This window comes from Scatophagus argus, chromosome 17 (genome assembly GCF_020382885.2).
Source record: "Scatophagus argus isolate fScaArg1 chromosome 17, fScaArg1.pri, whole genome shotgun sequence".
In the NCBI taxonomy this organism is placed as follows: Eukaryota; Metazoa; Chordata; class Actinopteri; family Scatophagidae; genus Scatophagus; species Scatophagus argus.
In genome coordinates, this window is record NC_058509.1 from 17,305,177 (window position 1) to 17,328,271 (window position 23,095).

General features: G+C 42.4%; 2 protein-coding genes across 4 annotated transcripts; one reads left to right on the plus strand and one right to left on the minus strand.

Annotated features, from left to right (window-relative positions):
• Positions 1-601: 601 nt before the first annotated feature.
• On the plus strand, positions 602-9,415 carry adck5 (aarF domain containing kinase 5). Of its 3 annotated transcripts, XM_046417637.1 has the most exons (16): positions 630-755; positions 1,027-1,213; positions 2,373-2,464; positions 3,128-3,277; positions 3,869-3,944; positions 4,639-4,839; positions 4,927-5,067; positions 5,317-5,430; positions 5,545-5,676; positions 5,765-5,848; positions 5,936-6,017; positions 7,247-7,325; positions 7,394-7,485; positions 7,661-7,913; positions 8,387-8,503; positions 8,580-9,415. In XM_046417637.1, exons 2-16 carry the CDS (start codon positions 1,178-1,180, stop codon positions 8,680-8,682), a joined length of 1,752 nt encoding a protein of 583 aa, XP_046273593.1. In that variant the 5' UTR covers positions 630-755; positions 1,027-1,177; the 3' UTR covers positions 8,683-9,415. The 3 variants fall into 3 exon arrangements, with proteins under 3 accessions (XP_046273595.1, XP_046273593.1, XP_046273596.1); XM_046417639.1 differs by lacking the exon at positions 1,027-1,213 and having other exon boundaries at positions 602-755; XM_046417640.1 differs by lacking the exons at positions 630-755; positions 1,027-1,213; positions 2,373-2,464 and having other exon boundaries at positions 3,215-3,277; positions 4,644-4,839.
• A 218-nt stretch (positions 9,416-9,633) lies between these two features.
• cpsf1 (cleavage and polyadenylation specific factor 1) lies at positions 9,634-22,753 on the minus strand. The gene is made up of 38 exons (XM_046417636.1): positions 22,582-22,753; positions 21,754-21,919; positions 21,622-21,649; positions 21,382-21,515; positions 21,207-21,287; positions 20,924-21,075; positions 20,433-20,579; positions 20,164-20,303; positions 19,888-19,998; positions 19,676-19,769; positions 19,518-19,605; positions 18,825-18,974; positions 18,659-18,710; positions 18,484-18,557; positions 18,324-18,398; positions 18,132-18,212; positions 17,735-17,830; positions 17,451-17,630; positions 16,604-16,745; positions 16,234-16,412; positions 15,826-15,965; positions 15,553-15,733; positions 15,243-15,449; positions 15,043-15,132; positions 14,810-14,956; positions 14,538-14,690; positions 13,893-14,009; positions 13,492-13,582; positions 12,900-12,984; positions 12,163-12,304; positions 11,897-12,049; positions 11,528-11,704; positions 11,248-11,314; positions 11,108-11,155; positions 10,870-11,025; positions 10,261-10,390; positions 9,967-10,105; positions 9,634-9,880 (listed from the first exon to the last, which is right to left on the minus strand). Exons 2-38 carry the CDS (start codon positions 21,895-21,897, stop codon positions 9,833-9,835), a joined length of 4,419 nt encoding a protein of 1,472 aa, XP_046273592.1. The 5' UTR covers positions 21,898-21,919; positions 22,582-22,753; the 3' UTR covers positions 9,634-9,832.
• Positions 22,754-23,095: the final 342 nt, after the last annotated feature.

Below are 23,095 nucleotides of genomic sequence, written 5' to 3' on the forward strand. Positions count from 1 at the left end.
AAATGACCGTTCTAGCTCCATACATCACCTGTTATTCTTAGCAAAAAGTCACATCTTCTAACGTGGTCAGCAGCATTTATCCAGCCAATAGGTGTCAGGAGACTTGCTCTACTTTATAAGAGCGAAACAAATGTATTTTCAGAAGGAAACTGATTAAATAAATGTAATGATTAATTCATTAATGTACCATATCAAGGCTGAATATTTTTTAAAAAGTTCATTAACACTATATTAAACAACTCTTCTATTACCTTTTTTAGTCATTTTAAAAATATTAATAACAATTTCATAACTGGTTACTAATAACTCGTGACTAATAAATAAAATGTATTCACAGCTAAATTGTTTTAATAAGTTAAATCAGTTAAATAAATAGGATTAATAGTTCGACACTGTGAACGCTGATTATTACGATGGCACACTCCAGGCTCCATATTTTTGAGCGTCTGAACAGATAAAATTGACAGGCCTTTTCACAATAAAAGGCTGTAAATGACCCCCGAAAAAGTATTTGTCCAATGAACAAAATCTAAACGAAAGCGGAAGTACATGAATGAGCGTGCACTCTCTCGCTTTCACGTGCTTGCTCTTTGGCTAAACCAATAGCATGCTAGTGGGAAGCTCCTGATTAATGAAGGAGGAGTCACCAGTTGTCGGCGCTTTGTTAACAGGAAGGACATTTGACATTGGACCTTAATTCATTACCGTGTGCAGAACTTTATCCTAGAATCATGACAGGGGAGACGACCAGAGTGGTAAGTAAACGATTTTTCTTAATCGTTATCGCTCTGTTTGATGGCGTTAGTTTAAGTCAACTGGTTGACCGACCGCTAGCTACGGTAACGTTAACTGTAACTAGCTGGCCATGCAAGCAGCAATTACCAGTGTACTAACGCAAAGTGAGAAGAGTTGAAGCTGTATTTTGTGTAACAAAAACAAAAAAAGCAAACTGCATGTGTGATGACATTGAAAAGATGTTGCTGACGCTGTTGCTAAGCTGTTCTCATTTCCCTTTACTGTTGGCAGCTGTAAGTTCGGCTGGAGACAGCAAAGCGTGCTTGTACACAAGACTCCACTGTTAGCGCTGGTAGTGACACACTCTCATAACATTACTGTGGATCTAAACAACAGCTACAGCTCTTCCTCCTCGTTCAGTGTTGTGAACTGCATCGTGGTGATGGGACGCAGTCGACAGGCTGGTTGCGCTGCGTTTGTGAGTGACAGAGTTTGTTTGATATTTCAGCGCTCAGGTCCCTGACATCATTGCTATCTGTACATCAATTTGTCAACACTGGAGACATTTTGTCCCTCAGATTCAGACAGCGAACAAAAACAACAAAGTACCACGGCTGGACATATTGGCCTTGATCTAGACCCCCCTCCCCACCCACAGACACTCACACACACACACACACACACATTCACGTTCTGCCGTTGCTCAACACTGTGCCTGTCTTTTGAATCAAGCTTGATATAAAGGGGCAGGGTTTTAGAATAAATGACATTGTACATAAATAGTCCACTAATTAATATTTATCAGCAACCAAACAATTTTTTCAAGCAAACATGCAACAATTCTCAGTCTTTAATTCTGCTTTTCTCTGTTTTATATTATCCACAGAACATATTTGGATTTTGGACTGTTGGTCAGATCCAATAGAGGAACTATAGAGAACTATATCAGTGTTCAAAAGAAATGAAAATACCTCTGTGGTGTTACATTCACTTTAAGTAAACAGCCATCACCCTCCCCTCTTGCCCTCTTCCTGGATCCTCCAGCCTCATCTCTACTTTTTGTCTCCTTGTGGATTGATTTAAACCAGTTGGAGTTCAGTGTCCTCTGAATGAACTCTGAGTTCTTATTTTCACTAGTTGTTCAGTTACTAACAACTGTGTTCTCTAACCAAGAACAACAAGATTATAATAACAACGAAAAGGGAAACAGTGTTTCTGCTCACATGCCCAGAAGTGAATTTGAATGGTCTTATTGCTGCCTGCTCATCCTGTCACAGTTGGCACACTCTTGGATACAATGGTGTTGTCACTTGGAGGCTGTATAAATACCTTATCAGTCAAAGTCATACTGTCTGCGCTGCACTGATAATGTATAAGTGTTACACGAGTCATGATTGTTCATCCAAAGTTATTTTATGTTCATGCCCCAGTTGCTGTGTGACAGGCATCTTTTATGGCGTAATGACTGGAAATGCAACAGCTATTGAAGGTTGTTATAGGCTTTTTATATTGGATTTGGTATGGTGAACGTGACATGTGTGAGAGCGTGTCCATACTTGTAGTTTGTCCCAAACCCAGCGATCTGTCCACAGGGCAGTGAAACTTTCTCATGTGGCTTTTTTTTTTTCTCTTCATAGTTGAGGTTGTGTTTGCATCACATGGCTCTGCTCCGAAGACGCCCACATCCTGGCTCCTCGCTCCAAACAACCAGGTCCTTCAGTTCACTCAGGTACCAAATGCCATGATCACAGATTACTGTATTTCCTCAAATAGCGTGACCGGGGCTGTTATTTCCTGCAGCTGCAGAGGGTATCGGGTTGCTTCATTCAGAAGACTCTTTCTTTCTTTCTTTTTTTTTTTTTTTTATGTATTTACATAACTCCCTCTGCTTGATAAGTACCGCATCATTTTTCATAGAGCAACAAATTCTTGAAAATAGCATGGTTGTATTATTGAATTTATAAAATTAAAGTCATGGAAATGTACACTATGCTCTCAGTCAGTCAGGCAACAGGAGTGTTTCCACTCATGTGTTTTTTCCCGGCCTGTATTTGGAGGTCGGGGTCTTTATTCATCTGTGTTGACTATACCCCATTATCAGAGGCCCAGCTCTTCAAATCACCCAAAAAATGAAAATTCAGTCTTTGTCTACTTTCCAACCACGCATTTACATTTAAAACAAGTCCCCAGCTTCTGCAGTTCTTTAGGAGAATGGAGCAACACTGTTTTGTTGTGACGCTCTAGAGATGTTCTATGGACAAAGAGGTTCCACTGGACTTTGCGAGTGAACCGTTCCTGTAATTGAAAACCAGTGCTTATTTGAGGAAATACATTAACTTCTGTCCATGATGATGTTTCTGTCTTGATCAATGGAACTGTTTCCTGCTTCCAGGGAAGGTAAGCGTAGAGGGCTGTTTTGGAAGACCCTTGCTGGCATCTCTGTTGGTGTACCTGTGGTAGTGGGTGTCCAGTATGCTGTATCAGCACCAAGAGAGAGAAGGAGGATGAGGATTGTGATTGAAGGATTTGGTCGCTTGTGCAGGTTTGTTGACCATATCAATACAGGTGCTGAGCTCACATCATTGATTTCAGTACCAGTTTCTCAGAACATTCCCTACTGATATTAGAGCAATAAATAAAAATTTTAATACTGACACATCCTTTATTTTCTACAGAGGGCTGAGGTTTTCCATTACACTGATAATGAATTTATAAAAATCCTTTCATGGATAATTGGTTTTCTTTTTATGTGAAAAAAAATTTGAATTAAAATATGAATTTCCAATCAGCATTGGCAACGGTAAATGTTTTCAGTTCAAGCAATAAATTCCTCCATGTGTCCTGTATTAATTGAGAAACTTGAGTTGAAAAATGGAGTTTTCCTGGATGCTAATCGAAATTCCACAAACTGACTAAGCATTGGCGCTATTTGACAATTGACACTATTTAAAGTTAAGTAATATTAGAATAGATCTATAAGGTGTGTTGCTGCCCTCAGCTGATATGACCACCATTTAAGTGTTGCCAAAATGGACTTGTAATATCACAAATCACATTCCTGTTTATTTCACATTAATGTCAAATCCAAACCTTTTTTGAAGTCCCAGCGATTCTCTTACCCCTCTATCCTCAGATCTCTTTCTGTGGGAATATTTATCTCTGTGGATTACTGGTGGACCACCCATGTAGCAGTTCGTGGTCTAGATGAGGTAAGTTCCATGTAAATTTTGGATTTCCATTTTACTTTTAAGAATAAAAATCTAAAATCATTTACAATTTTGCAAAGTACTGTGCCAAACAGACATGTTCCATCTGTAGTGTTTAGGCACCTTAAAAGGAATTAATTACTTAAAAATCCCCCCACCATGCATTTTCTATATAAGCTATGGGCAAGAGGCTGGGTTCACCCTGGACTGGTCACCAGTCAGTCTGAAGGCTGACACACAAGACATACAGACAATCACACACGCTCACACACTCACACCTAGGGGCAATGTAGACTAGTCATTTAACTTAACAAGCATGTTTTTGGGGACTGTGAGAGGAAGCCGGAGGACCTGGAGAAAACCCAAGCAGGCACAGGAAGGAAATGCATGATCCCCACGGGCTGCATCATTTGACCAGCTATAGTTGGAATTTCCCTGGTGGTCTCTGAAATATCACACATTACTGAACACAAATGGAAGTAAATAACAACTTTCAATGATGGATCTCTGTGGAGTCCAAGTGCCACATACATCTAGTCAGAGACCTTTGCAGCCCGTCATGCCCCTCTTTCTCCACATTTCTTTTCTACCCTTGTTGTGCACCCAGATAGAAAAAAAAAACACAAGTGTATTGTTGTGTTCAATTTCTGGCTCTGTGGACATTAATCTTGTATGGACAATCATGTCTTACTGCTAGAGCAGTCCATCCTACTTGGCTGAGATGTCATCCTGCCACCAGAGGGCAGCAGACTGCATCGTGGAAGGAGCCCTCAGGAACGGTGGAATATACATCAAACTTGGACAAGGTCTGTGTTCCTTCAACCACCTCTTGCCTCCCGAGTACATCAACACCTTGCGAGTACTGGAAGACAAGGCCTTGAACAGGAGGTACAAAGAGGTGAGGACTGCAACACAAACAAGACGCATGGTTTGGTGAAAGAGGGCAGCTTGAAATTTCTCAGAGTTGTATTTGTCTCTGCGACAGGTGGATGCTCTTTTCCAAGAAGACTTCAACAAAGCCCCAGAACAACTTTTTAAAACATTTGATTATGAACCCATCGCTGCCGCGAGCTTGGCTCAGGTTCATAAGGCGGAACTGTTAGATGGGACTCCCGTCGCTGTGAAAGTGAGTGTTAATTCTGAGATTCTGAGTTTTATTTCCTTTTTGTGTGTGCATTTTGGCTCGGTCACCCTCAGGCACAGAGCTCAAAAGTAAAAAGTCATAGTGAATAGAATGCACCAGGTGTGGTGTGCAGAATTAGAGCACTCCGGTCCAGGTTTCATGCCAAGCGACACCGCTTGTTTTGGCCATATTTTCCACTTTCTATAATGGGGAAATATCAAACAAAAGTCCTCATCATGAATCTTCCCACAGGTGCAGTACATTGACCTCAGGGATCGCTTTGAAGGCGATATCAGAACATTAGAGATCCTGCTGGACATTGTTAAGTTCATGCACCCCAGCTTTGGATTTCGATGGGTTCTTAAGGTCAGAAACAAGTTGTATATATTGGGTTATGTACTTTAAATGTCTGGGGACAAAATGTTCAGCTGAACATTTGATTATTTTATTTTTTATTCTGCTGGACTTTTTATTCTGTAGGACTTGAAGGGTACACTCGCTCAAGAACTGGACTTTGAGAACGAGGCCAGGAATTCTGAGAGGTGTGCAGAGGAGCTGAAACACTTCAGTTTTGTTCATGTTCCCAAAGTCTTCTGGGAGGAAACAAGTAAGGTGAGGTTCTTACTAACGGGACAAAATAACTGGACTTCCATCCTTCCTTTGGCTGAAGCTTTGTCACTTTTTTTTCTCCATTTCAAAGAGAGTGTTGACAGCAGAGTTTTGCGATGGCTGCAAAATCAACAATGTGGAAGAAATCAAAAGACAAGGATTAAGTTTGAAAGATGTGAGTTGATGGGCTCTACACAAACACATAATATTCAGAGCAGAGGATTATCATACAAACGCTTTCTGAAATACCTTTGCTTTTCAGACTGCAGATAAATTGATCCGAATATTTGCTGAGCAAATATTCTACACTGGTTTCATCCATGCTGACCCTCATCCTGGAAATGGTGAGTACTTTGTGTACATGTGTGTGCATTATTAGTATTTAGCACCGGCGATTGGTGCAATTGCAGTTTCTCTCTCCATCAGTGAGCAGTATTAATTACAACATCACAGGTCTCTCCCCCTTTCCTGATTGAAATGCAGTGGCATGAATAGGACACAGTCATACTTCGTATTTTAGATAAGGTTCACTAGAAAGGACCAACACATATTTCTGCTTAGCAAATATTAGTTTACTGCACATCAGCAGAAATAAAAAAGATATTGCAGTGCAGAAATAACAAAGAGATGTTTGAAGGTAACTTGTTTTTAAAAAAGGATGTTGTGGCTCTAAGACTGCAATATCTGAAGACTGAAAACTTTTAGATGGGTCGTCATGTAATTTAGTACAGACATTCATGGTGCCAAAACTAATAATGGTACCGTACTTGGTGTTAACTGCAGAATGGCAGTGTGAGCGTGGCCGATGTTAGCAGTTATCTAATAGCACCTCTTTGCAGAAGGGTCTGGGTCCTTCCAGTTGAGGTCCTACAGAGGCTAGGCAAGATCCCCTTCTAGCTTTGCTCCCACATTGGAACAGGCTAGCAGATGTGCATCGTTGAAAATGCCTTTAAAGCATACTGCGCCATCTGCAGTGCTGTCCTTTTGCTCTCGGCAAAGACTTGCAAAGCATTGTGCTCACAGATGACAGTGTGTGGCAATAATACTCTGCCCAGTTGTCCACCAATAAAAAAGAAGAAGAGGACACGTGCATAGGATTGTTGCTTATGATACACACATCCTTGAAGCAGCTCGAAAGATGCAGTCCTTTGCAGAATTTGAAGAATCCTTTGGCGGCATCCAGTGATATCCATTAAATTCAACGTGTAAGGATCCTTCCTTGACTTTGAGATGCACCCTGTATCCTTCACCAAATACAACTAATGAATACTAAAACCAAGAGGAGACAAATCTTCATAAATAATAAATCAAAAAGGGAGGGAAATAATCATAATTATTCTATCTAGGTGGAATTTCTTTCCATGTTGCATACTGGTTTGTACAGAAAACGGGTCTTGGAAAACATCATTAATTGGTAGCTATAAAGTTTAAGTTGTAGATGGTGTTTGGAAAAAAAAAGAGGAGCTTTTAAAAGGTTGTGAGATAATTTCCTAAAATAATACACACTAAAAGAGGGTTCTGACATCATCAGGCAGCTCGTGTCATGTTATTCATAGATTCTTTGTGTTGACAGTTCTTGTGAGACGAGGTCCTGATAACAAGGCAGAGTTGGTGCTCTTAGACCACGGCTTGTACGAATACCTCAGTCAAAGGTAAGACTGTCTGTTTAGAGTACTCTGTGAATACTCTTCTATCAGCTCTAACTGAACTTTTACCTTAGTGACAGAGTGGCCCTTTGTAAACTGTGGAGGTCCATAGTCCTGAGAGATGAGGCCGCAATGGAAAAGTATTCCAATGCACTTGGTGTCAAAGGTGAGAACGTTTACCTTTTTAATATAGCATACCAATGAATGTTGTTGTTGTTGTTGTTGTATATTCCCCTTGAGGTGTACAATTAAAGTCATTTTACCAACTACATTATCAGCTTTCCACTCTGCAGTTTCAGAGTGTAACAAAAAAGACACTTCTCATCTGATTTGCACTGCAGAGTACTTCCTCTTCTGTGAGATGTTACTGCAGCGACCCATCAACATGCGGGAGCTGGGTCTGTCCAACATCTTGAGTCGAGAGGAAACAGCCTACATGCGTGACATGGCCAGAGAGCGCTTCGAAAGCATCATGCAGGTGCTGAAGTCGATGCCTCGGCCCATGCTGCTCGTCTTCCGGAACATCAACACGGTCCGAAGCATCAACATCGCCCTGGGAGCACCGGTGGACCGCTACTTTGCTATGGCCAAGAGGTTAGTGCGGCCGCTGGTGACACTGTCGTCGCTGTTTGCTGAGTGAGGTGCATTTAGTATCCCACAACAAGAAATGATCCTTGTATGTAATTGTGTGGCTACATGTTGACATTTTAAACTTTTGAAATGATTCAGCCATTGAAGTTAGAACACACTCCTGGCCCTTTCCACAACTTCAATAACTGTTACATGGGTTGTTTCTTCCAGGATGTTCGATGAAATACTCATGGGCTTAGTGATGCGAGTTGGACAAAGTGTACTTGTTACCATGATGTGGTACTCTAGAAACTTGGTCCAACTTAAGACAAGTAACACAAGTTGCCCCAAGTTGACATTGTCCAAACATGTCAGCTACAGAGCAATGTGTTGTCTGTACCGCTGTGGATACCTGATTGCTAGGTGTATTGCTGAATGTCAGAAGTACCTTTTTAAAATTTCTGTTCCATAAACATGATGCCCCTCTTGTTGTTTAGTGCGGTGCGAGGGTGGGGCAAGATTCAGGCAGAGAGGACAGGGATGCTACCCCAGCTCTGGGTGTTCCGCTGGGCGAGGACAACATGGGAGAGCCTCAAGTTTGAACTGGCTTTGAGGTAAAGACTTGTGAATAATGCAAATCTTGTTTTATGATTGGAGCCACTAAATATTAATGACACAACTCCTTCACAGATGGGAGATGGCAGCGATGAGTGTGACGCGTTCGTTCCTGAGCCTTCTGTCGTACTTCGGACTCATATCTGTGGACGCAGACATGTATGAGTACCTGAGCTAATGCATACATCTCGCATGACGAAGGAACAGTGACAATAAGGAGTTAGTTCTTATGATCCAACGGCAGGGAGCCTTTCACTACTGTAGCAGCTCCGAAAGCTGCTCCGAAAGCTACTCGTAATGGTGCTGCTTGAGTCTAGGCACTGTTTCCATACCAAATTATCCTCAGCTCTGGTGGCAGACAGGACTTCTTCCAAGCAGGTGAAAATGTGTGTGTAGAACTGCAGGACTGTAAAGCCCAAAACACACTCCAGACTTCCTATTATTTTTAATTAAATTAATTATTCTTATTGTTTTTTTTGTGTAATCTTAAGTACAGAAAATTGTTTTGAAATTCAAATTTGAGATATTTTAAGCTGTGGTGTTTTAAAGAAACTGGTGACATTAATTCTGAGAAAATTGTTTTCAGCAGCCTGGCTCATAGATACATATGGGGTAGTTTACTGTTTTCTACAAGTAATGTGCAACTACTGTACCTCTGCTATAAAACAAGCAACACACCAGTTAGTCTGGCAAATGTTGTAACACAAGAATGGATGTCTGTGTTGGATTAACCTTTTGTGCTGACTGTTAACTTGGATGAAAACTATGCTGTGTGTGTCTTGGTTTCCTGAGCGCAGCGGGTATTGCAATCAGTACACTCGTTGCAGGTTAAAAGAACAATCCAGCACCTTCTCACCAAATGTTTTTAAATTAATTTAGCATGTTAATAAAATGTTCTACCTCCTTTTAAGCAATCCTTGTTATCTCTGAAAGCTCCATAAACACCCACTTGTGTTTCCATCACTTTTGGGGACATTATGTGGACTTGGGTTAATAACCTGGAGACTTACCATAACCTTAAACCAAGTCCTCACCCTAACCTTTAATTATTTACATTGTGGGGACTTTTCTTTTGTCCCCATGGGAACATGACTCCCCACAATGTGAGTAATATACGTTCACACATGGCTTGTGTAAATTAATTTTACTGATTTTTTGTTTTTATACAAAATATCCTCAGGAAACATGGCTGCCCCCCTTTTTTTTTCCATCTACCAAGTAAAAAAACAAAACAAAAAAAACAAAACAAATCAGGTCTGCACAAATCAAAACATTGTCTCCAGTCAATATAAAACGACAATCGGGGACAAGATGTGGGAATGTGGCGCTCAAAAATGAGCTGTTACTCTGTCGATCTCCAGAAGGTCATCCAGGATCTGATGATGAAAGAACATAAAATGAAAAGGACATTAAAATAAGAGGGCTGACCTCACTGCAGCCTCTCTTCTCTTGGTTCACTTACTATGTCTTGAGTGGTACCGATCTTCTTGGCCAGCTCACTGCGCTCCATTGTACTGAGGTACAGGTACTTGTTGAGGAGTTCTCCATCCAAGATGTTTCTCACAGCATTCTGCAGGCTTCTTCTGTCAGTGTGCAGCATTCTGGATCCGAGGTACAAAAGAAGTCAGTTATATTATTATATTAAAGACATAACGGCCAGCTGAAATCTGTTACTTGAACTAAAGACCAAACTTTACACCATTCTATGTACCGGTAAATCAAAATATTCCAACAAGTACTGTAGGCAGACACAAACCTGAAGGCCTTGGGGTTTAGACCAGCATGATGAGGCAGCATGGTGTTGAGAGCATTTTGCAACATCAGCAGACGGCGGTAAGTCTTCTCCTGCATGGGGAGGAGCAAGCCAACCCCTCCGTCTAAGGTTGCTGCGGGAATCAAGATTAAAAAAATATACGGTTTAGTCCACAATTAACATTTGGGCATATGAAGCCCTGAGACATCAGAGCTTCATCTGAGCATCATCTGCAAGATTTCAATCTTTGAATATTCACGAAAATCTATGTAAATCGGTGAAATTACATCCACCAATACCTGACAAAGACTTAAAAAAGAATATGTACAATATATAATATCTGTTGTTTGTCTGTCAGGGTTCCAAGCTCTGTCACACATTTATCACAATACATCAACTACATTTGTGTAAGTAGGAATCTGCAATAACTCAGTTCATCTGTAAGTGAAAGTGTATTATGCGATGATATGTTGATATCACATAACCATTTTCTACACTTATGCTGCCAAAATTAATGATTCACAGCAATTTGGAACTACAAAATACTCTGTATTCAAGGTTTTGGGGCTAGTTTGGTTTTTTTTTTTTGCTGATCTGGTCCAGCTGACTTACCAAACCACGTGATGTGCTTGTTGTCCCAGGTCAGAGCCTTTTTGCTGCCAGAGTCCAGGGTTCCTCGGCACGGCATCCGCCAGAAAGTATTAATGTGCGCTCCGACGTTGAAGTCGGCTCGCCTCAGCAGGCGCATTCCTCCAAAGCTCTCTTTAGCTGCAGCCACAGAGCACACATCACATGAGTGAATGTGCATTTGATACTGAGGTACATTTGCATAAGCCACAATATCACATACCTTCAGGTAAATACATATAAACGTAGAGGTTCTTGTCTCGATCTGACACTAAAAAGAAAGAAAACATAAAGCAAAAAGTTAATGAGAAATTTTTCTTTTTGCAAATTTTAGTGAATTTACTTCCAAAAGGCAAACATTACCCAAGAAACCAAGCTGGTTGTTGTCCACCATGAATTCGATGCTGTAAACCTCCAGAGGCTTTGCATCCTGTCACCAAAAATAAAAAGAAAACAGTTCAATCCCAACAAAGGTGGACACAGTCCCTGAACTACAGTCCCTGATCTCCTGCTGCCAAAGCTGCTCTCCGCAAGATTAATCTTTATCAACAAAAGCCTGCAATTATAAAAAACTCTTTGCTCCCTCAGATACTAAAGAATGATGATACAGTAAATTACTGCTTTAGTCAACGCTCTTCCTCACCCTGCTGACAAGTGACAACGTCTTGCTCTCCTCCTGGTAGCGGAGCAGCGAGACGCTCTTCATCAGGTCGGCGGCCAAGATGAAATTCTTGATGCTGAACATCTGGTGGATGTAGAGCTGAGTGTCGATGAAGGCCATGCCCGTCAGGTCGTTGTCCTTGAGGACCCACAGGAAGATCTGCATTGACACAGAAGAAGTTACAGCCCTCATTCTTGCATATTTATTAAGTTAGTTTGCCACAGGTGTAGGGTCCAAAATTGACACAAGATAACCCTCTGTACCAGTGCAGGCCAGAATTCCAAGAAGTCCGGCTCTAGCATATGATTCGGCAGTGTTTTTGAATGTGCAATGTGACAATGTGGCTGAGACCTTCTGTCCGATGGCTGACACTAGGTATCCGTTACAGTGGCACAGGGCCGTCACCGGTCCCTTCTGTTCCTTCTCGTACAACACTTTGAACTTGTTCTTGGTGAGGGGCTGGCCAGGCTCTGGCACAACTTCAATCACATCCAGGATCAAAATCTGAACACGAGAATCGAACAAGAAGCGATCAGTTGGTGTTTTCATTTCTTATTTCCACCTTCTCTTACGAATCAACAGAAGCCAGTGTGGTAGTGTCGTTGTGTGCTCCTCACCCGGCCCCTGCAGGTGACCTCCTCCCCCTGCATCAGGCAGGTCCCTGCTGCGATGTAGCCCTTGAGTCCGGACACCGTCTCCTGACTCCTCAGCGCCACCGTCTTCATACAGGTCACATGTTCCCATTCCTCCAGGTCGATCCTTGTGGAGACAGAGAGGGGACGGGATATTATGTTCACTCAACCGGACACACCAGTTGGAAAAGCAGGCAATTTGAATACACTGGAAACTGCATATCATAACTTCTCCAGCTATCAGTGACATAATCTGTAATGCTGAAACTCTGCAAGCTGCACTCAATTACGTGCTTCAGCTCCTGACAGAAAAGCGATCACAGTGGTAGGTAATGATGACAAAATGTGCAAAACAGCTAAATGACCAGGGACTTGGATAAATGACCTGACATTTTCAACTGACCCTCACTGAAATGAGGGAAAGCAGCCATGTGAGACTACACTAATTGTCTACAACTTGAATAAATGGCCCAAGAATTTTCAATTAAACCCCTCCTCCCCAATTCTCTAAAAGCAGCACAAAGCCTCCACTGAGACGACCTGATGAAGAGAAAATGAGAAAACACAATTACCACAAACTTGTGTGGTCGTCTTTATTCATGGGTGCCTGATGTCTACTAAAACGAGGCTCTTATTGATTTTGCAAAGTGCACTCTTGTTTTTCAAAGGGCTGCGGAACATAAAAAAAAACAAACAAACAAAAAAAAACAAACAGCTTTTACCGTGTGTTGGGAATGGCCTCCCAGCTGACTGGAGAGATGAGCTGGATGGAGAACTTCTCCTGCTGAGGGTTAATGTAACGTTCATCTGCAGCGTGACAGCGGACAAACAACAGTAGCATAAACGACACAGCCAAACAGGATTACAAACTGATGCCACACTGGCCTTTAAGCAAAGGTTCGACGAAAACGCTGACTGCTCAGAGGCCCTGAGTGTGTGAAAAGCTGTTAGCGACTGAGCATGGGTTAAAAAAAATAATTGAAAAGATTTGGTGGCATTAGTGTTGGAGTAGTTAACTCAAAGTAGTAGTAATGGTAATGGTAAAGTAAAATAAAGTAATGGATGCAAGTAACGAAGTAGCTGAAAGAAACACAATTTTAAAGGAAGCAAATAGTTGAAAGGAAATGGATTAATGGGAGAAATGGTTGGCTGAAACAATAAGAAGAATAGCTGAAAGTATTTTTTAAATAAACAGTTGAAATATTTATTCAATTATTAACATTTATTTATTGTGGGTGGTGCTGATGGACAGGCACTTGGGTTTAACTAAGAGGGCTGTGTGTGTGTGTGTGTGTGTGTGTGTTCATGTCTGACCTCGTTCTATGATTTCGTACTCCTTCTCCTCTCCAGTCATTCTGGGGATGCGTGTGCAGGGCTCTTTCACGCTCGTGCACACGGCATACACCTATGAGAGAAACAGCCAAACCCACACAGAAAAACTTCACATCAAAGACTAATCCCTTCAAAGTCACCCTCATTGATTTTTTTTTTTCTTCTCTCTCTCTCACACCAAGAAAACTTTAAAGCGAGATAGGCTTTCGTCTCGAACTTTTTCAAAGTGCTTCGATCGATACGCTTTTTATTCTGCATGGAGTATGCAAGCAGAGGTTTGTGAGACCAGGGAATGTGTTTCAGCTCGAGTTTGTGTCAAGTCGCTGTGCTGGTGCCCCCGGTGCTGTCGGGGGGGGGGGGGGGCTGAGTGAGAGGAGACTTGCCTTGGATTCGACGTGGTAGGAGACGTAGTGGACGGTGCACCTAAGTGGGATTTTTCGGACTGGCCAAGGGGCATCGTAGGACAGATAGGTGGGCAGGACGCTGATCCTCAGCTCACCCTGTGGGAAACACACACAGGGAGAAAAAGAAGAACCTTTACGTGAATCTAATTGTCAAATCTCCATGTCAGCTTGCCATCGGTCTCAGAAATAATTAAAACTAAAGGTGTGAATGGAAACCTATAGGATTGTTACTCCATCCTGGTGCGGAGGACTCATCCTCAGTGCATGGGGCCCCACAGGCAAGCCACCAGGGCCCCAACAGAACATTTTGAAATGGAAATTCAAAATGAGATAAAACACAACCCTATCCAAGGACTCCTTCCACTTTGCAACTCTGTTTTATCTCTTCCTACCATTTGGAGTTCAATCCAATCTACATGGATTCTCTAGGCGTAACAGAACACCAGCATTTTGGGAGTGAAGCGCATGTAAGTTGATACCAATAGTTATTATCTTCAAAGCTGCACAGAAAGTGTTTGGTGTTTCCAGATTCTTTGTGTTTTAGTGTTTCTACATTCTTGTATCTGACTGAACACGGACTAAGACTACCAAGGTTTGTCAGTCTATCAGTGTGACAGTCTGTACCTGTTTGTTGAAGTACAAGAAACCTTTGGGGCAGTTGATGTTATGGAAGGGTGAGAAAGACTCGATGGGGCCATCGATGATCATGGGGTGAAGCCTCATGGCTCCACGAGACGTGACAAGCATCCAGTGGGGAGACGGACCACAGATAAACACCTGCAGCAAGAAGGAAATGTGGACAGGTACTTGGTGTATCAAAGAGTGTGTGAAGGATGTAGAACTGCTTGCCTAAACAATGCTGGTACTGAGATAAGAAGTTCTAAAATTTTCCTCACCCCTGAGTATCCAGAAATGTCCTCAAAGTATCTGAATCGGGCGATCCGACTTTTCACAGCTGAACTCTCCTCGGTGGCTCCGCTCTCCGCCTTCTTATCTTTCTTAAGCTTTGATTTCTTCTCTCTGAAGTTAATGTTGTGGGGCACCTGTGCAGAGTGAAGCGGCACGGTTAAGACTCACTTCGTTCAAACTCGACTTCCTGCCCGTCTTCAGCAGTCTTCTTAGCTCTTACCTTTTTGAAGCGCACTTTCAGGTTGTTTTGTGGCTGCTGCTGATCATACGGGAATGCTTCGTAGATCAGAAGCTCCTGTTCTACATGGACCTAGAAAACAAGAAAACATTCAGTCCTCCACTGTTTCCATTCAGTCTCAATTTCTACAACTAATAAAACACAAACGCATCAATGAACTCAGCATCAGAGTAAAAACTCACCAGTAAATACGGCCTGCTGTGATTGTAGCCAAGCGAAACCAAAGCCACCTCTTTGACTAGAGGGATCTCTCCTTGACGTGTTACTTCCTCTTTTTTACCATCCCCCTGTGTCGCTGATTGGCCAGACGAGCTGTCCACCAGCACTCTCTGACCAACTGGGAAGTTTTTCACCAGGAACACCAGTCGCCAGTCTGGGAGCTGATAAATCTGTTCAAATAAAAACAATTAGCGTGAAAAAAAAGGAACTATCAGAAACAGCACTTAGATGCGGTCTTAATAGAAGCATTAATAAAAGAACACATGTTCTCACCTCCATGACGCCATTCTCCCTGATGATCATGCACCAGTGGCTGGGTTCTGCTTTGCTCCAGCTTCCCTCACTCACAGAAGGCCCTGCTACCATTGAGCTGCGGGTAATTTCTTCCTTTGGAGGCGCTGCACTGGTGTTTGAATCTCCATACAGCATTTCCTCCTCATCATCCACTGTGTTACTACACACACACAAATAACATCAACCAATCCATTAACACAATGGTGCATATGACAACTGGCTGAAAGTTTGAGCCTGGAGGTGATGCCTCACCTGAGGTCTTGGATGATGGTCTCTGCTTCAGACTGACTCCTGATGACGATGTCCTCTTTGATGGAGCAGCTCACTTTGTTTTCTGTGGTGAACATTCCACTCACATCTCTGTACGCGCACAGTGCAATCACACGTGATTGCTGTTGAATAAGAGGCGGTTTTAAACAAGTTAATTGCCGCCACAAGCCATTTAAAAGAATGTGGTGTATCTGCTTTCTAATCAGTGTAATCACCATTCAGTGTAATCATGCTGTGCATTTGTGTGTTGCCATTAGTGAAGCTCACAATCAAAGTGAGTGACACTGTTGAAAGAGCAAACCCAGCTGTTCTTGAACGAGAGCTTGGGTTTGGTCAGCAGGGGGCGTATTTATCAAAGGAAAAGCTTTAAAAAGGACTTGATTTACTCACAGTGGGGATTTGTGGTTTGTGTAGGGCCAGCCGGTGTGTCTTCCCCATGTATGAATCAGTCTTTAGCACAAACATGGTGACCACTCCTTCTGCAGTCATGATGACTACGTAAGGGTCTGCCACGGAGCAATGCACTATGGGAGAGCCCAGGTCCACAGGGATGAAGTGGAGCTGTGTCACTGAGAGCAGAATCGAAACTTCAGGTCATGTCGGTGAAACAGACTGGCATTAAGTTTAACGCCTTTAAAGTAAAGTCCTTTAAAGTCCTTTACTCCTACTACTATTTACTACTGCAACGAGTCAAGGTTAAAAATCTTAGTATCATTTCTGGTTCTTTTTTTTTTTAACTAACTTCTTTATCCTACATTACCTCCTTCCAGCAGCCGTATACCCATGGGGGAGACCTGGATGATGTACTTGTTGTCACCGATGTTTCCAGCAAACACAGTGGGTCCTTGGGTGGCAAAACCGCTGGTGTCCAGCTCCATGATCTCCTGACCCGTCTGAAGGATCTACACAAAGACACAGGTTTAATTTGGCTACATTAGAAGACATTCAGTTTATATAACAGATTAACAGATTCCTAGCAATCATGACTGGACCTCCTGCTGAGGTCCTGCTGTCGTCCTGCTCAAAACCTACTGCAATTACTACTGTTTAGTCATAATCTGATTTAAATCTGTTACGACTCAGTACAGCTACTACCATTATTGTTACTACTATTGTTACCAAAATCACCATAATACCTTCTGTATACTTCATTGTCATTATCATTATCTACATTCCGATACTTCTGGTATTATTACTGCTGCTATGCATCTCTGCTTGTGTGCTCCTTCTCTCACACCCCACCCCCTCTGCCTCTCTCCCTTGCTCTCTCTCTCGCTCTCCTGCTCGCTCTCTCTCTCTCTCTCTCTCTCTCTCTCCCTCTCTTTTAACCCAACCGGTCAAGGCAGATGGCCGCCCATCTTGAGCCGGGGTCTGCTCCGAGGTTCCTGCCTTCTAAAAGGCAGTTTTTCCTCGCCACTGTCGCCAAGTGCTTGCTCAAGGGGGAATGTTGGGCTCTCTCTATTTTACAATTTAATTAAAGAGTTTGGTCTAGACCTGCTCAAATTGGAAAGTGTCATGAGATAACTTTTGTTGTGAATTGGCGCTATATAAATAAACTGAATTGAACTGAATTGAACAGTCCTTTTTTGAATTTGTTCAGTTTTTACCATGGTCGAATCCTCTCTGCTCAGAATGAGAAAGCCGTGTTTCTTCGTATCATCCTCCAGCAGAGGCTCTGTTTTCTCCTCCCCCTCTTTCTCCTTCTCCTCCTCGTCTTTCTCTCCCTCTTCACCATCCTCGCCGGCCTCCGTCTCCGCTCCATCCTCTGAATCGTTGCTTTTAACAGCCTGAAAATGGAGTGACAAACTTTACTGCAAAGAGAAGGTGCTACTGTAAAAGAACGAACACGCTGAGCGTTCATTAGAGTGAAATCCTGAAGCTTTCACGGTACTTTTTTGTCTTCCTTGACTTCGCTCGAGATCACTGTCCACATGTCATGGCAACCTGGCAACTCGAACGTAGTGACTACTTGGGGTCGGATGCTTCTCTGAGAACACAATGGAAACAAATCAAAGTATATTTCCAGGCTTGGCATACTTGTATACATACCCCACAACACGTTGGAATTACAAATCACATAAATTTGTAAGAACTGTGAGATTTTCAGCTTGTGTCTGGGGTGTTTACAGGCTACTCCGTCGACCTTTGAGGCAGCCCTGGTAGACCCAGACTTCACTATAGCACCATCACTGGACCTGTGGCAGACGGCCCTCGCCAACACAGGTTTTAGGATGGTGCAGTAACATGTATGCATTAAAATAACACATAATATCAGTTGGAGGCTTTACCTGAAGGACAGACAGTGCGCCATTCTTGCCGTGGCCAGAGCAGACCACGACCTCCAGGTCAGGCTCGGGGTTGCTCTGGAACTGCGGGTGAGATGAAATTCAAGTCAGATACCTAAAAACACAACTCCTGAGAAAATGTGTGCTATACAGGCCAATTTACAGAGACAGGAAGGAGTGTTTTCCTGCATGTACCTCTTCAGACAAGAAGGCAGGTTCACCCATGGAGGCATTCGCACAAGGTCCTATGTTGAGTATGCTATCACACACCTGTATGAAGACACAGTAAAGATCCCTCTGTCACCATCCAAACAGATATAAAAGGCAGTTATGCTTCTGGGAATTGTTCTTTCACCTCAAAAGAATAGGTGGCCAGCTGAGTGCCTGACTGGGCCTCACTTCCATACACCTCTATCTCATCCACCTCATCTGGCAAGACAAAGAAGTTGAGTGAAACACACACTGACAGATCACACATACATTTCTGGCACATGTCAAAAAAAACAAAAAAAAACAAAACTTGAACATACCCGTCCAGTTGGTGGAAGACTCCATTCGCTTCTTTTTGCTTGGTGGTTCTTCCTGAAATTCATTAGAGATGATGACACACATTATCAAAACTAACTCACTGTAACTAATGCAAGTGAAAATAAAGATGGCATTTGAACGGTGCTTCACAACAAAAGGCAAACTTACCTGCTTATCTTTATCCTTCTCTTTCTCTTTGTCCTGCTTTTCTTTGCCCTCCTCTGGTAGAGTCTCCTGAAGTTTCTCAGTGTACTTAAGGAGCAGAGAGTTTCCGAGGCGGGAACCCAGGAAAAGGTAGCCAGGCTCCATAGTCACCATCTGGAGGAGGAAAGTGTTGAAGAATCAGTTTGGCTGACTGACTTAGTATACACTTAGTTACTTACTGAATTCTGAAGGTCAGTCACATATAAGAGATCACTGGTGGGTTTTGGGTTAAGTCTGATTATCCATCCATCCATTTTCTATACCGCTTATCCGTCAGGGTCGCGGGGGAGCTGGAGCCTATCCCAGCTGACTACGGGCGAGAGGCAGGGTACACCCTGGACTGGTCGCCAGTCAATCGCAGGGCCAACACACAAAGACAAACAACCACACACTCTCACACTCACACCTAGGGGCAATTTAGAGTAGCCAATTAACCTAATGTGCATGTTTTTGGTATTGTGGGAGGATTAAGTCTGATTATCTCCCTGCTAATTTATTTTTAGTACAAATGTGGCAATTTTCACAGCACTCAGTAGCTTTAATCAGAAAGTAGTGGTGATGCCTTCCAGACAAGCGTTTTGTGTTTGTCCACAAAAACACAAGTGAAAGGGATTTGATAAACACTTCCTGTCACATCAAACCAAAGGCAGAACTCACGCATGTTGTCAGGACACTGGCAGCAGCTTTGTCGAAGTGAAAAGCCCGCACACTTCTCATGCCATCAGTTATGAGGGTCAACACGTAACTGCAAGACAGCAACAGTCAGTTAAGAATCATGGCTCATGTACACTCTGGCAGAAATTACGATGACTCACATTTCTCCTCCTTTCAATGAGATGACCATCTTGTCGTAGGCTATAAAGTCGGACTGGGAACAGTCTAGCGTGATCTTCACCTCATCCTGCACACCTGGGTAATGGGAACACATTTATCCAGTGATGAGCATCACAAAATATTGCATGGTATGTAGAGTCCACTTAATCAAAGATACAAGTACAGGTTTGTGCTTTCAGATGATAATACTTACGAAGGGGGAAGGCTGTGGTTCCAGTTGTCTGAGAATTGAGAGAAACTCCATATGGTGGAACACTCTGATTCAGATACAGCAATGAATTCACAGCAAACACCACCACACCTCCTGTAATGATTTGAGACACAATCAGAGAAACTGCAACACCAAACACAACACATTTCCTCACAACAAGTAAATACATGTCTAACCCCGAAACACAAATCAATCTTCATGCTGAAGTGAGAACTCAGCAACCACATCATTTACAACACAAGAATTCTCTGAGCTTACCGATTGGCTTGGGAACAGCCATGACCTGCGTGCAGTCAAAAGGCAGATTACTCAGAGACCAGATGACCGGATGAACCTTCTGCATTATGTTGAGAGAGATGGCAACGATGCTACAAGTGTCCTGACGCACAGCCACACGCCTGGCACAATGATTCCAAACAGAAGTGAAACATCAAGCTTAGCAACGAGAAACAATAACCACCACTACTCAATATATTTTGTTGAATAAACCAAAAAAGTGGTTGTTGTAACTGATAACGTGGACTGACCCGGGCCACGTCTGGTTGGGCTCAAACAGTATGAGCAGTGTGGGCTCGTAGTAGCCGTGGAGGAACTTCATGTCGATGATGTTTAGCAGCTTCTCGTCCAACTCACGGACATCAATAATATAGCTGGGTAGGAAGCTGGACTTAGGTCTGTAGATGAGATACAGATGTCCTCACAATTAGACAATTAGGTGCACATGTATATGGATGTCAGTGTAAACTAACAGAAACAGGATAAGAGTGGAACATTTTAATGAAATGGCAGTTTTCTTTCTTTTAGTTTTGTTTTTCTATCTGTGGATACACATGTTGCACTACAAAATAAACAATTTCAACTAAAATTAGTGGAAGAGTGTGAAATTTATACATTTGGTACTAACAAAACCAAGATTAGGTTTCAGTCCCATTGAGGAATTTACATATAATCATTCATGGTGCTGTGAGGACACTAAAAGACATTAATGAGCAGAATGTTCAGTGGACTGCAGACATACCCTTCTCCAACTCCACTCTCCTGTTCATCGGTTAGAGTGTCCTTCCTAAAGGGCAACACCACAAGCTTGGTGCCATAGATGAGCATTACAGCACAGCGATTCTCTGGATCCACACGGACAATGGGAATATGTACGTTCTGTACAAAACCGTCCTGAAGATGTGACAAGAACATAAATTGGTTAGATAATATGTTCACTTTTGCATGTCAACATTAAAGTAGATAGTGCTACTGAACACTGAGTTTTCACAGATTTACTGTGTCCTTGTTTCCACTGTACGTACTCTAAGCTCTGGCTCCTCAAAGTAATGAAGAGACAGCGTCTTGAGGTCATGTGTGCCCGGATCATATTCCACTACAGACAACTGGTGAGAGTACAAACACACCCAGAGGTCAGTCAAAAACAATTTCAGGCTGCTAAAAATTCAGTCAGGCAGCGCACTGCTTAAACAATGACACCTTGGCATCTTTGAAACTGAGAAGCAACGCATCTCTGCTGGCTCCCACAAGCTGCACGCTCGCCATGGACATAACATTGCCAAAGAGAGCGAAGGATGCCACTTGCTCCAGCTTCTCCTTGCGAGATTTGGAATCTGTGGAAGGAGAAAAGAGTCAAGTAAAAACAACAAGTGCACTCATTTACGTTTTTCTCATTCTTCAATGTAAAATATGTACTTTGAGTATGACGTCTAGACATACCTGAAGACTTGTCAGTCTTTGATGTACTCTGAAATAATGACAGAAATGACACATATATCACACAAAAACCTTTTCTAGTTGTATTTCACAAAATGACACAATGAGACAAGCCAAGAGGAGACTCATAGCTACCTCCACATCATGGATAATCCTGTAAACAAACAGTTGAGATGTTCCAGCAACAACCAAATTCTTCTCCTTGCTGGATATGAAATTGCAATAAACAGAAAACTCCACTGCAGTGGGGGTGTGTGCTTGTCTGTACACAGCATACATCCTGGAAGGGTGCTGGCAGCATCTGACAGGTGAGAACATTCATGTCAAGATCTCTTAGTATCACTTTGAGAGCCACTGTTAAGATACATAAAATAAACCAAACATTTTTTCTTCTTCTTCTTCCAGCTGGAGTGGCTAGTGGTAGCTGGCTAGCAGTGAGACAATGCTGAATGAAGTTTTAGTTACTTAGTGCCAAACTGAATAAAGCATTCCACCCTCCTATGCTGAGCTAGTGATAAGGTCATTTTTCAGATTTTATAATTGGGTTTTGCTTAAACTATCCTTATCGTTCCAGTTAACGTCTTGATGTCTACTGTCCTCACAGACTGTATATAAACAGTATACAAAACAATTCTGCCAGAATTCTCTGATGGAGCAAGATGCTTCCATGATAAACAGACGCTAGCATGCAAATAATGTACCAAAGGTAACGTTGGAAACTAGCTAACTTATTTCCATTACACCGTTAGTTAATGTGATATGGAAATAGCAGCAACCATTCATTCATGTTGCTAGTACTACTGATAAGTCTCCAACAGTTAGTTTCAGAAAACAAATGTATCGGCATCACTAGCAACATGCTAACGTCCCCATTTGTAGCTCGCACGCTAGCTGGCATGGAAAAGCTCCCGACCAGTTTTTGGCATGTTTTTTACAAGTCGTGAATTAAACTTGTCAACGTACCTATATCAAACACCGTGTCAGAATCTGCTGTTTTATTGTTCCTTCTTCTGTGTACATTTAAGGCGTCATATTTTGTGTGTTACTAACTTAAGATGGACATAAAGTAGTCAGGTAAGCTAACACTTGTGTTATTGCCGCTCCAGTCTTCTTCGTCTTTACTTTTTCCGGCAGACTAGCTGCTCTGATGTGTATTGCTGCCCCCTACATTTCAAAATCGTGATAAAAGCTGAATTCCACATGATGTACGCTGAATCGTAAAGGACAAAGCATTCGGTCCTCCAGTATCTTTATAGTCAGCGGTCTACATGGGGACAGGCTCAAGAAAAAGTATTGACAAGTTTTACTATGTAATGGTCATTCAGTTATTCAAAGAAAATTCATTTTCCAAAGCAAAAGTATAAGCAAGACTGTAGAGCCTTTTTTTAAAAAGGTTAATTGAGCTTTACATTTATCAAACAGGTTAGCAGATGACTATTACAAACAACCATGCATCAACCTCATGTGGCTTGTTGGG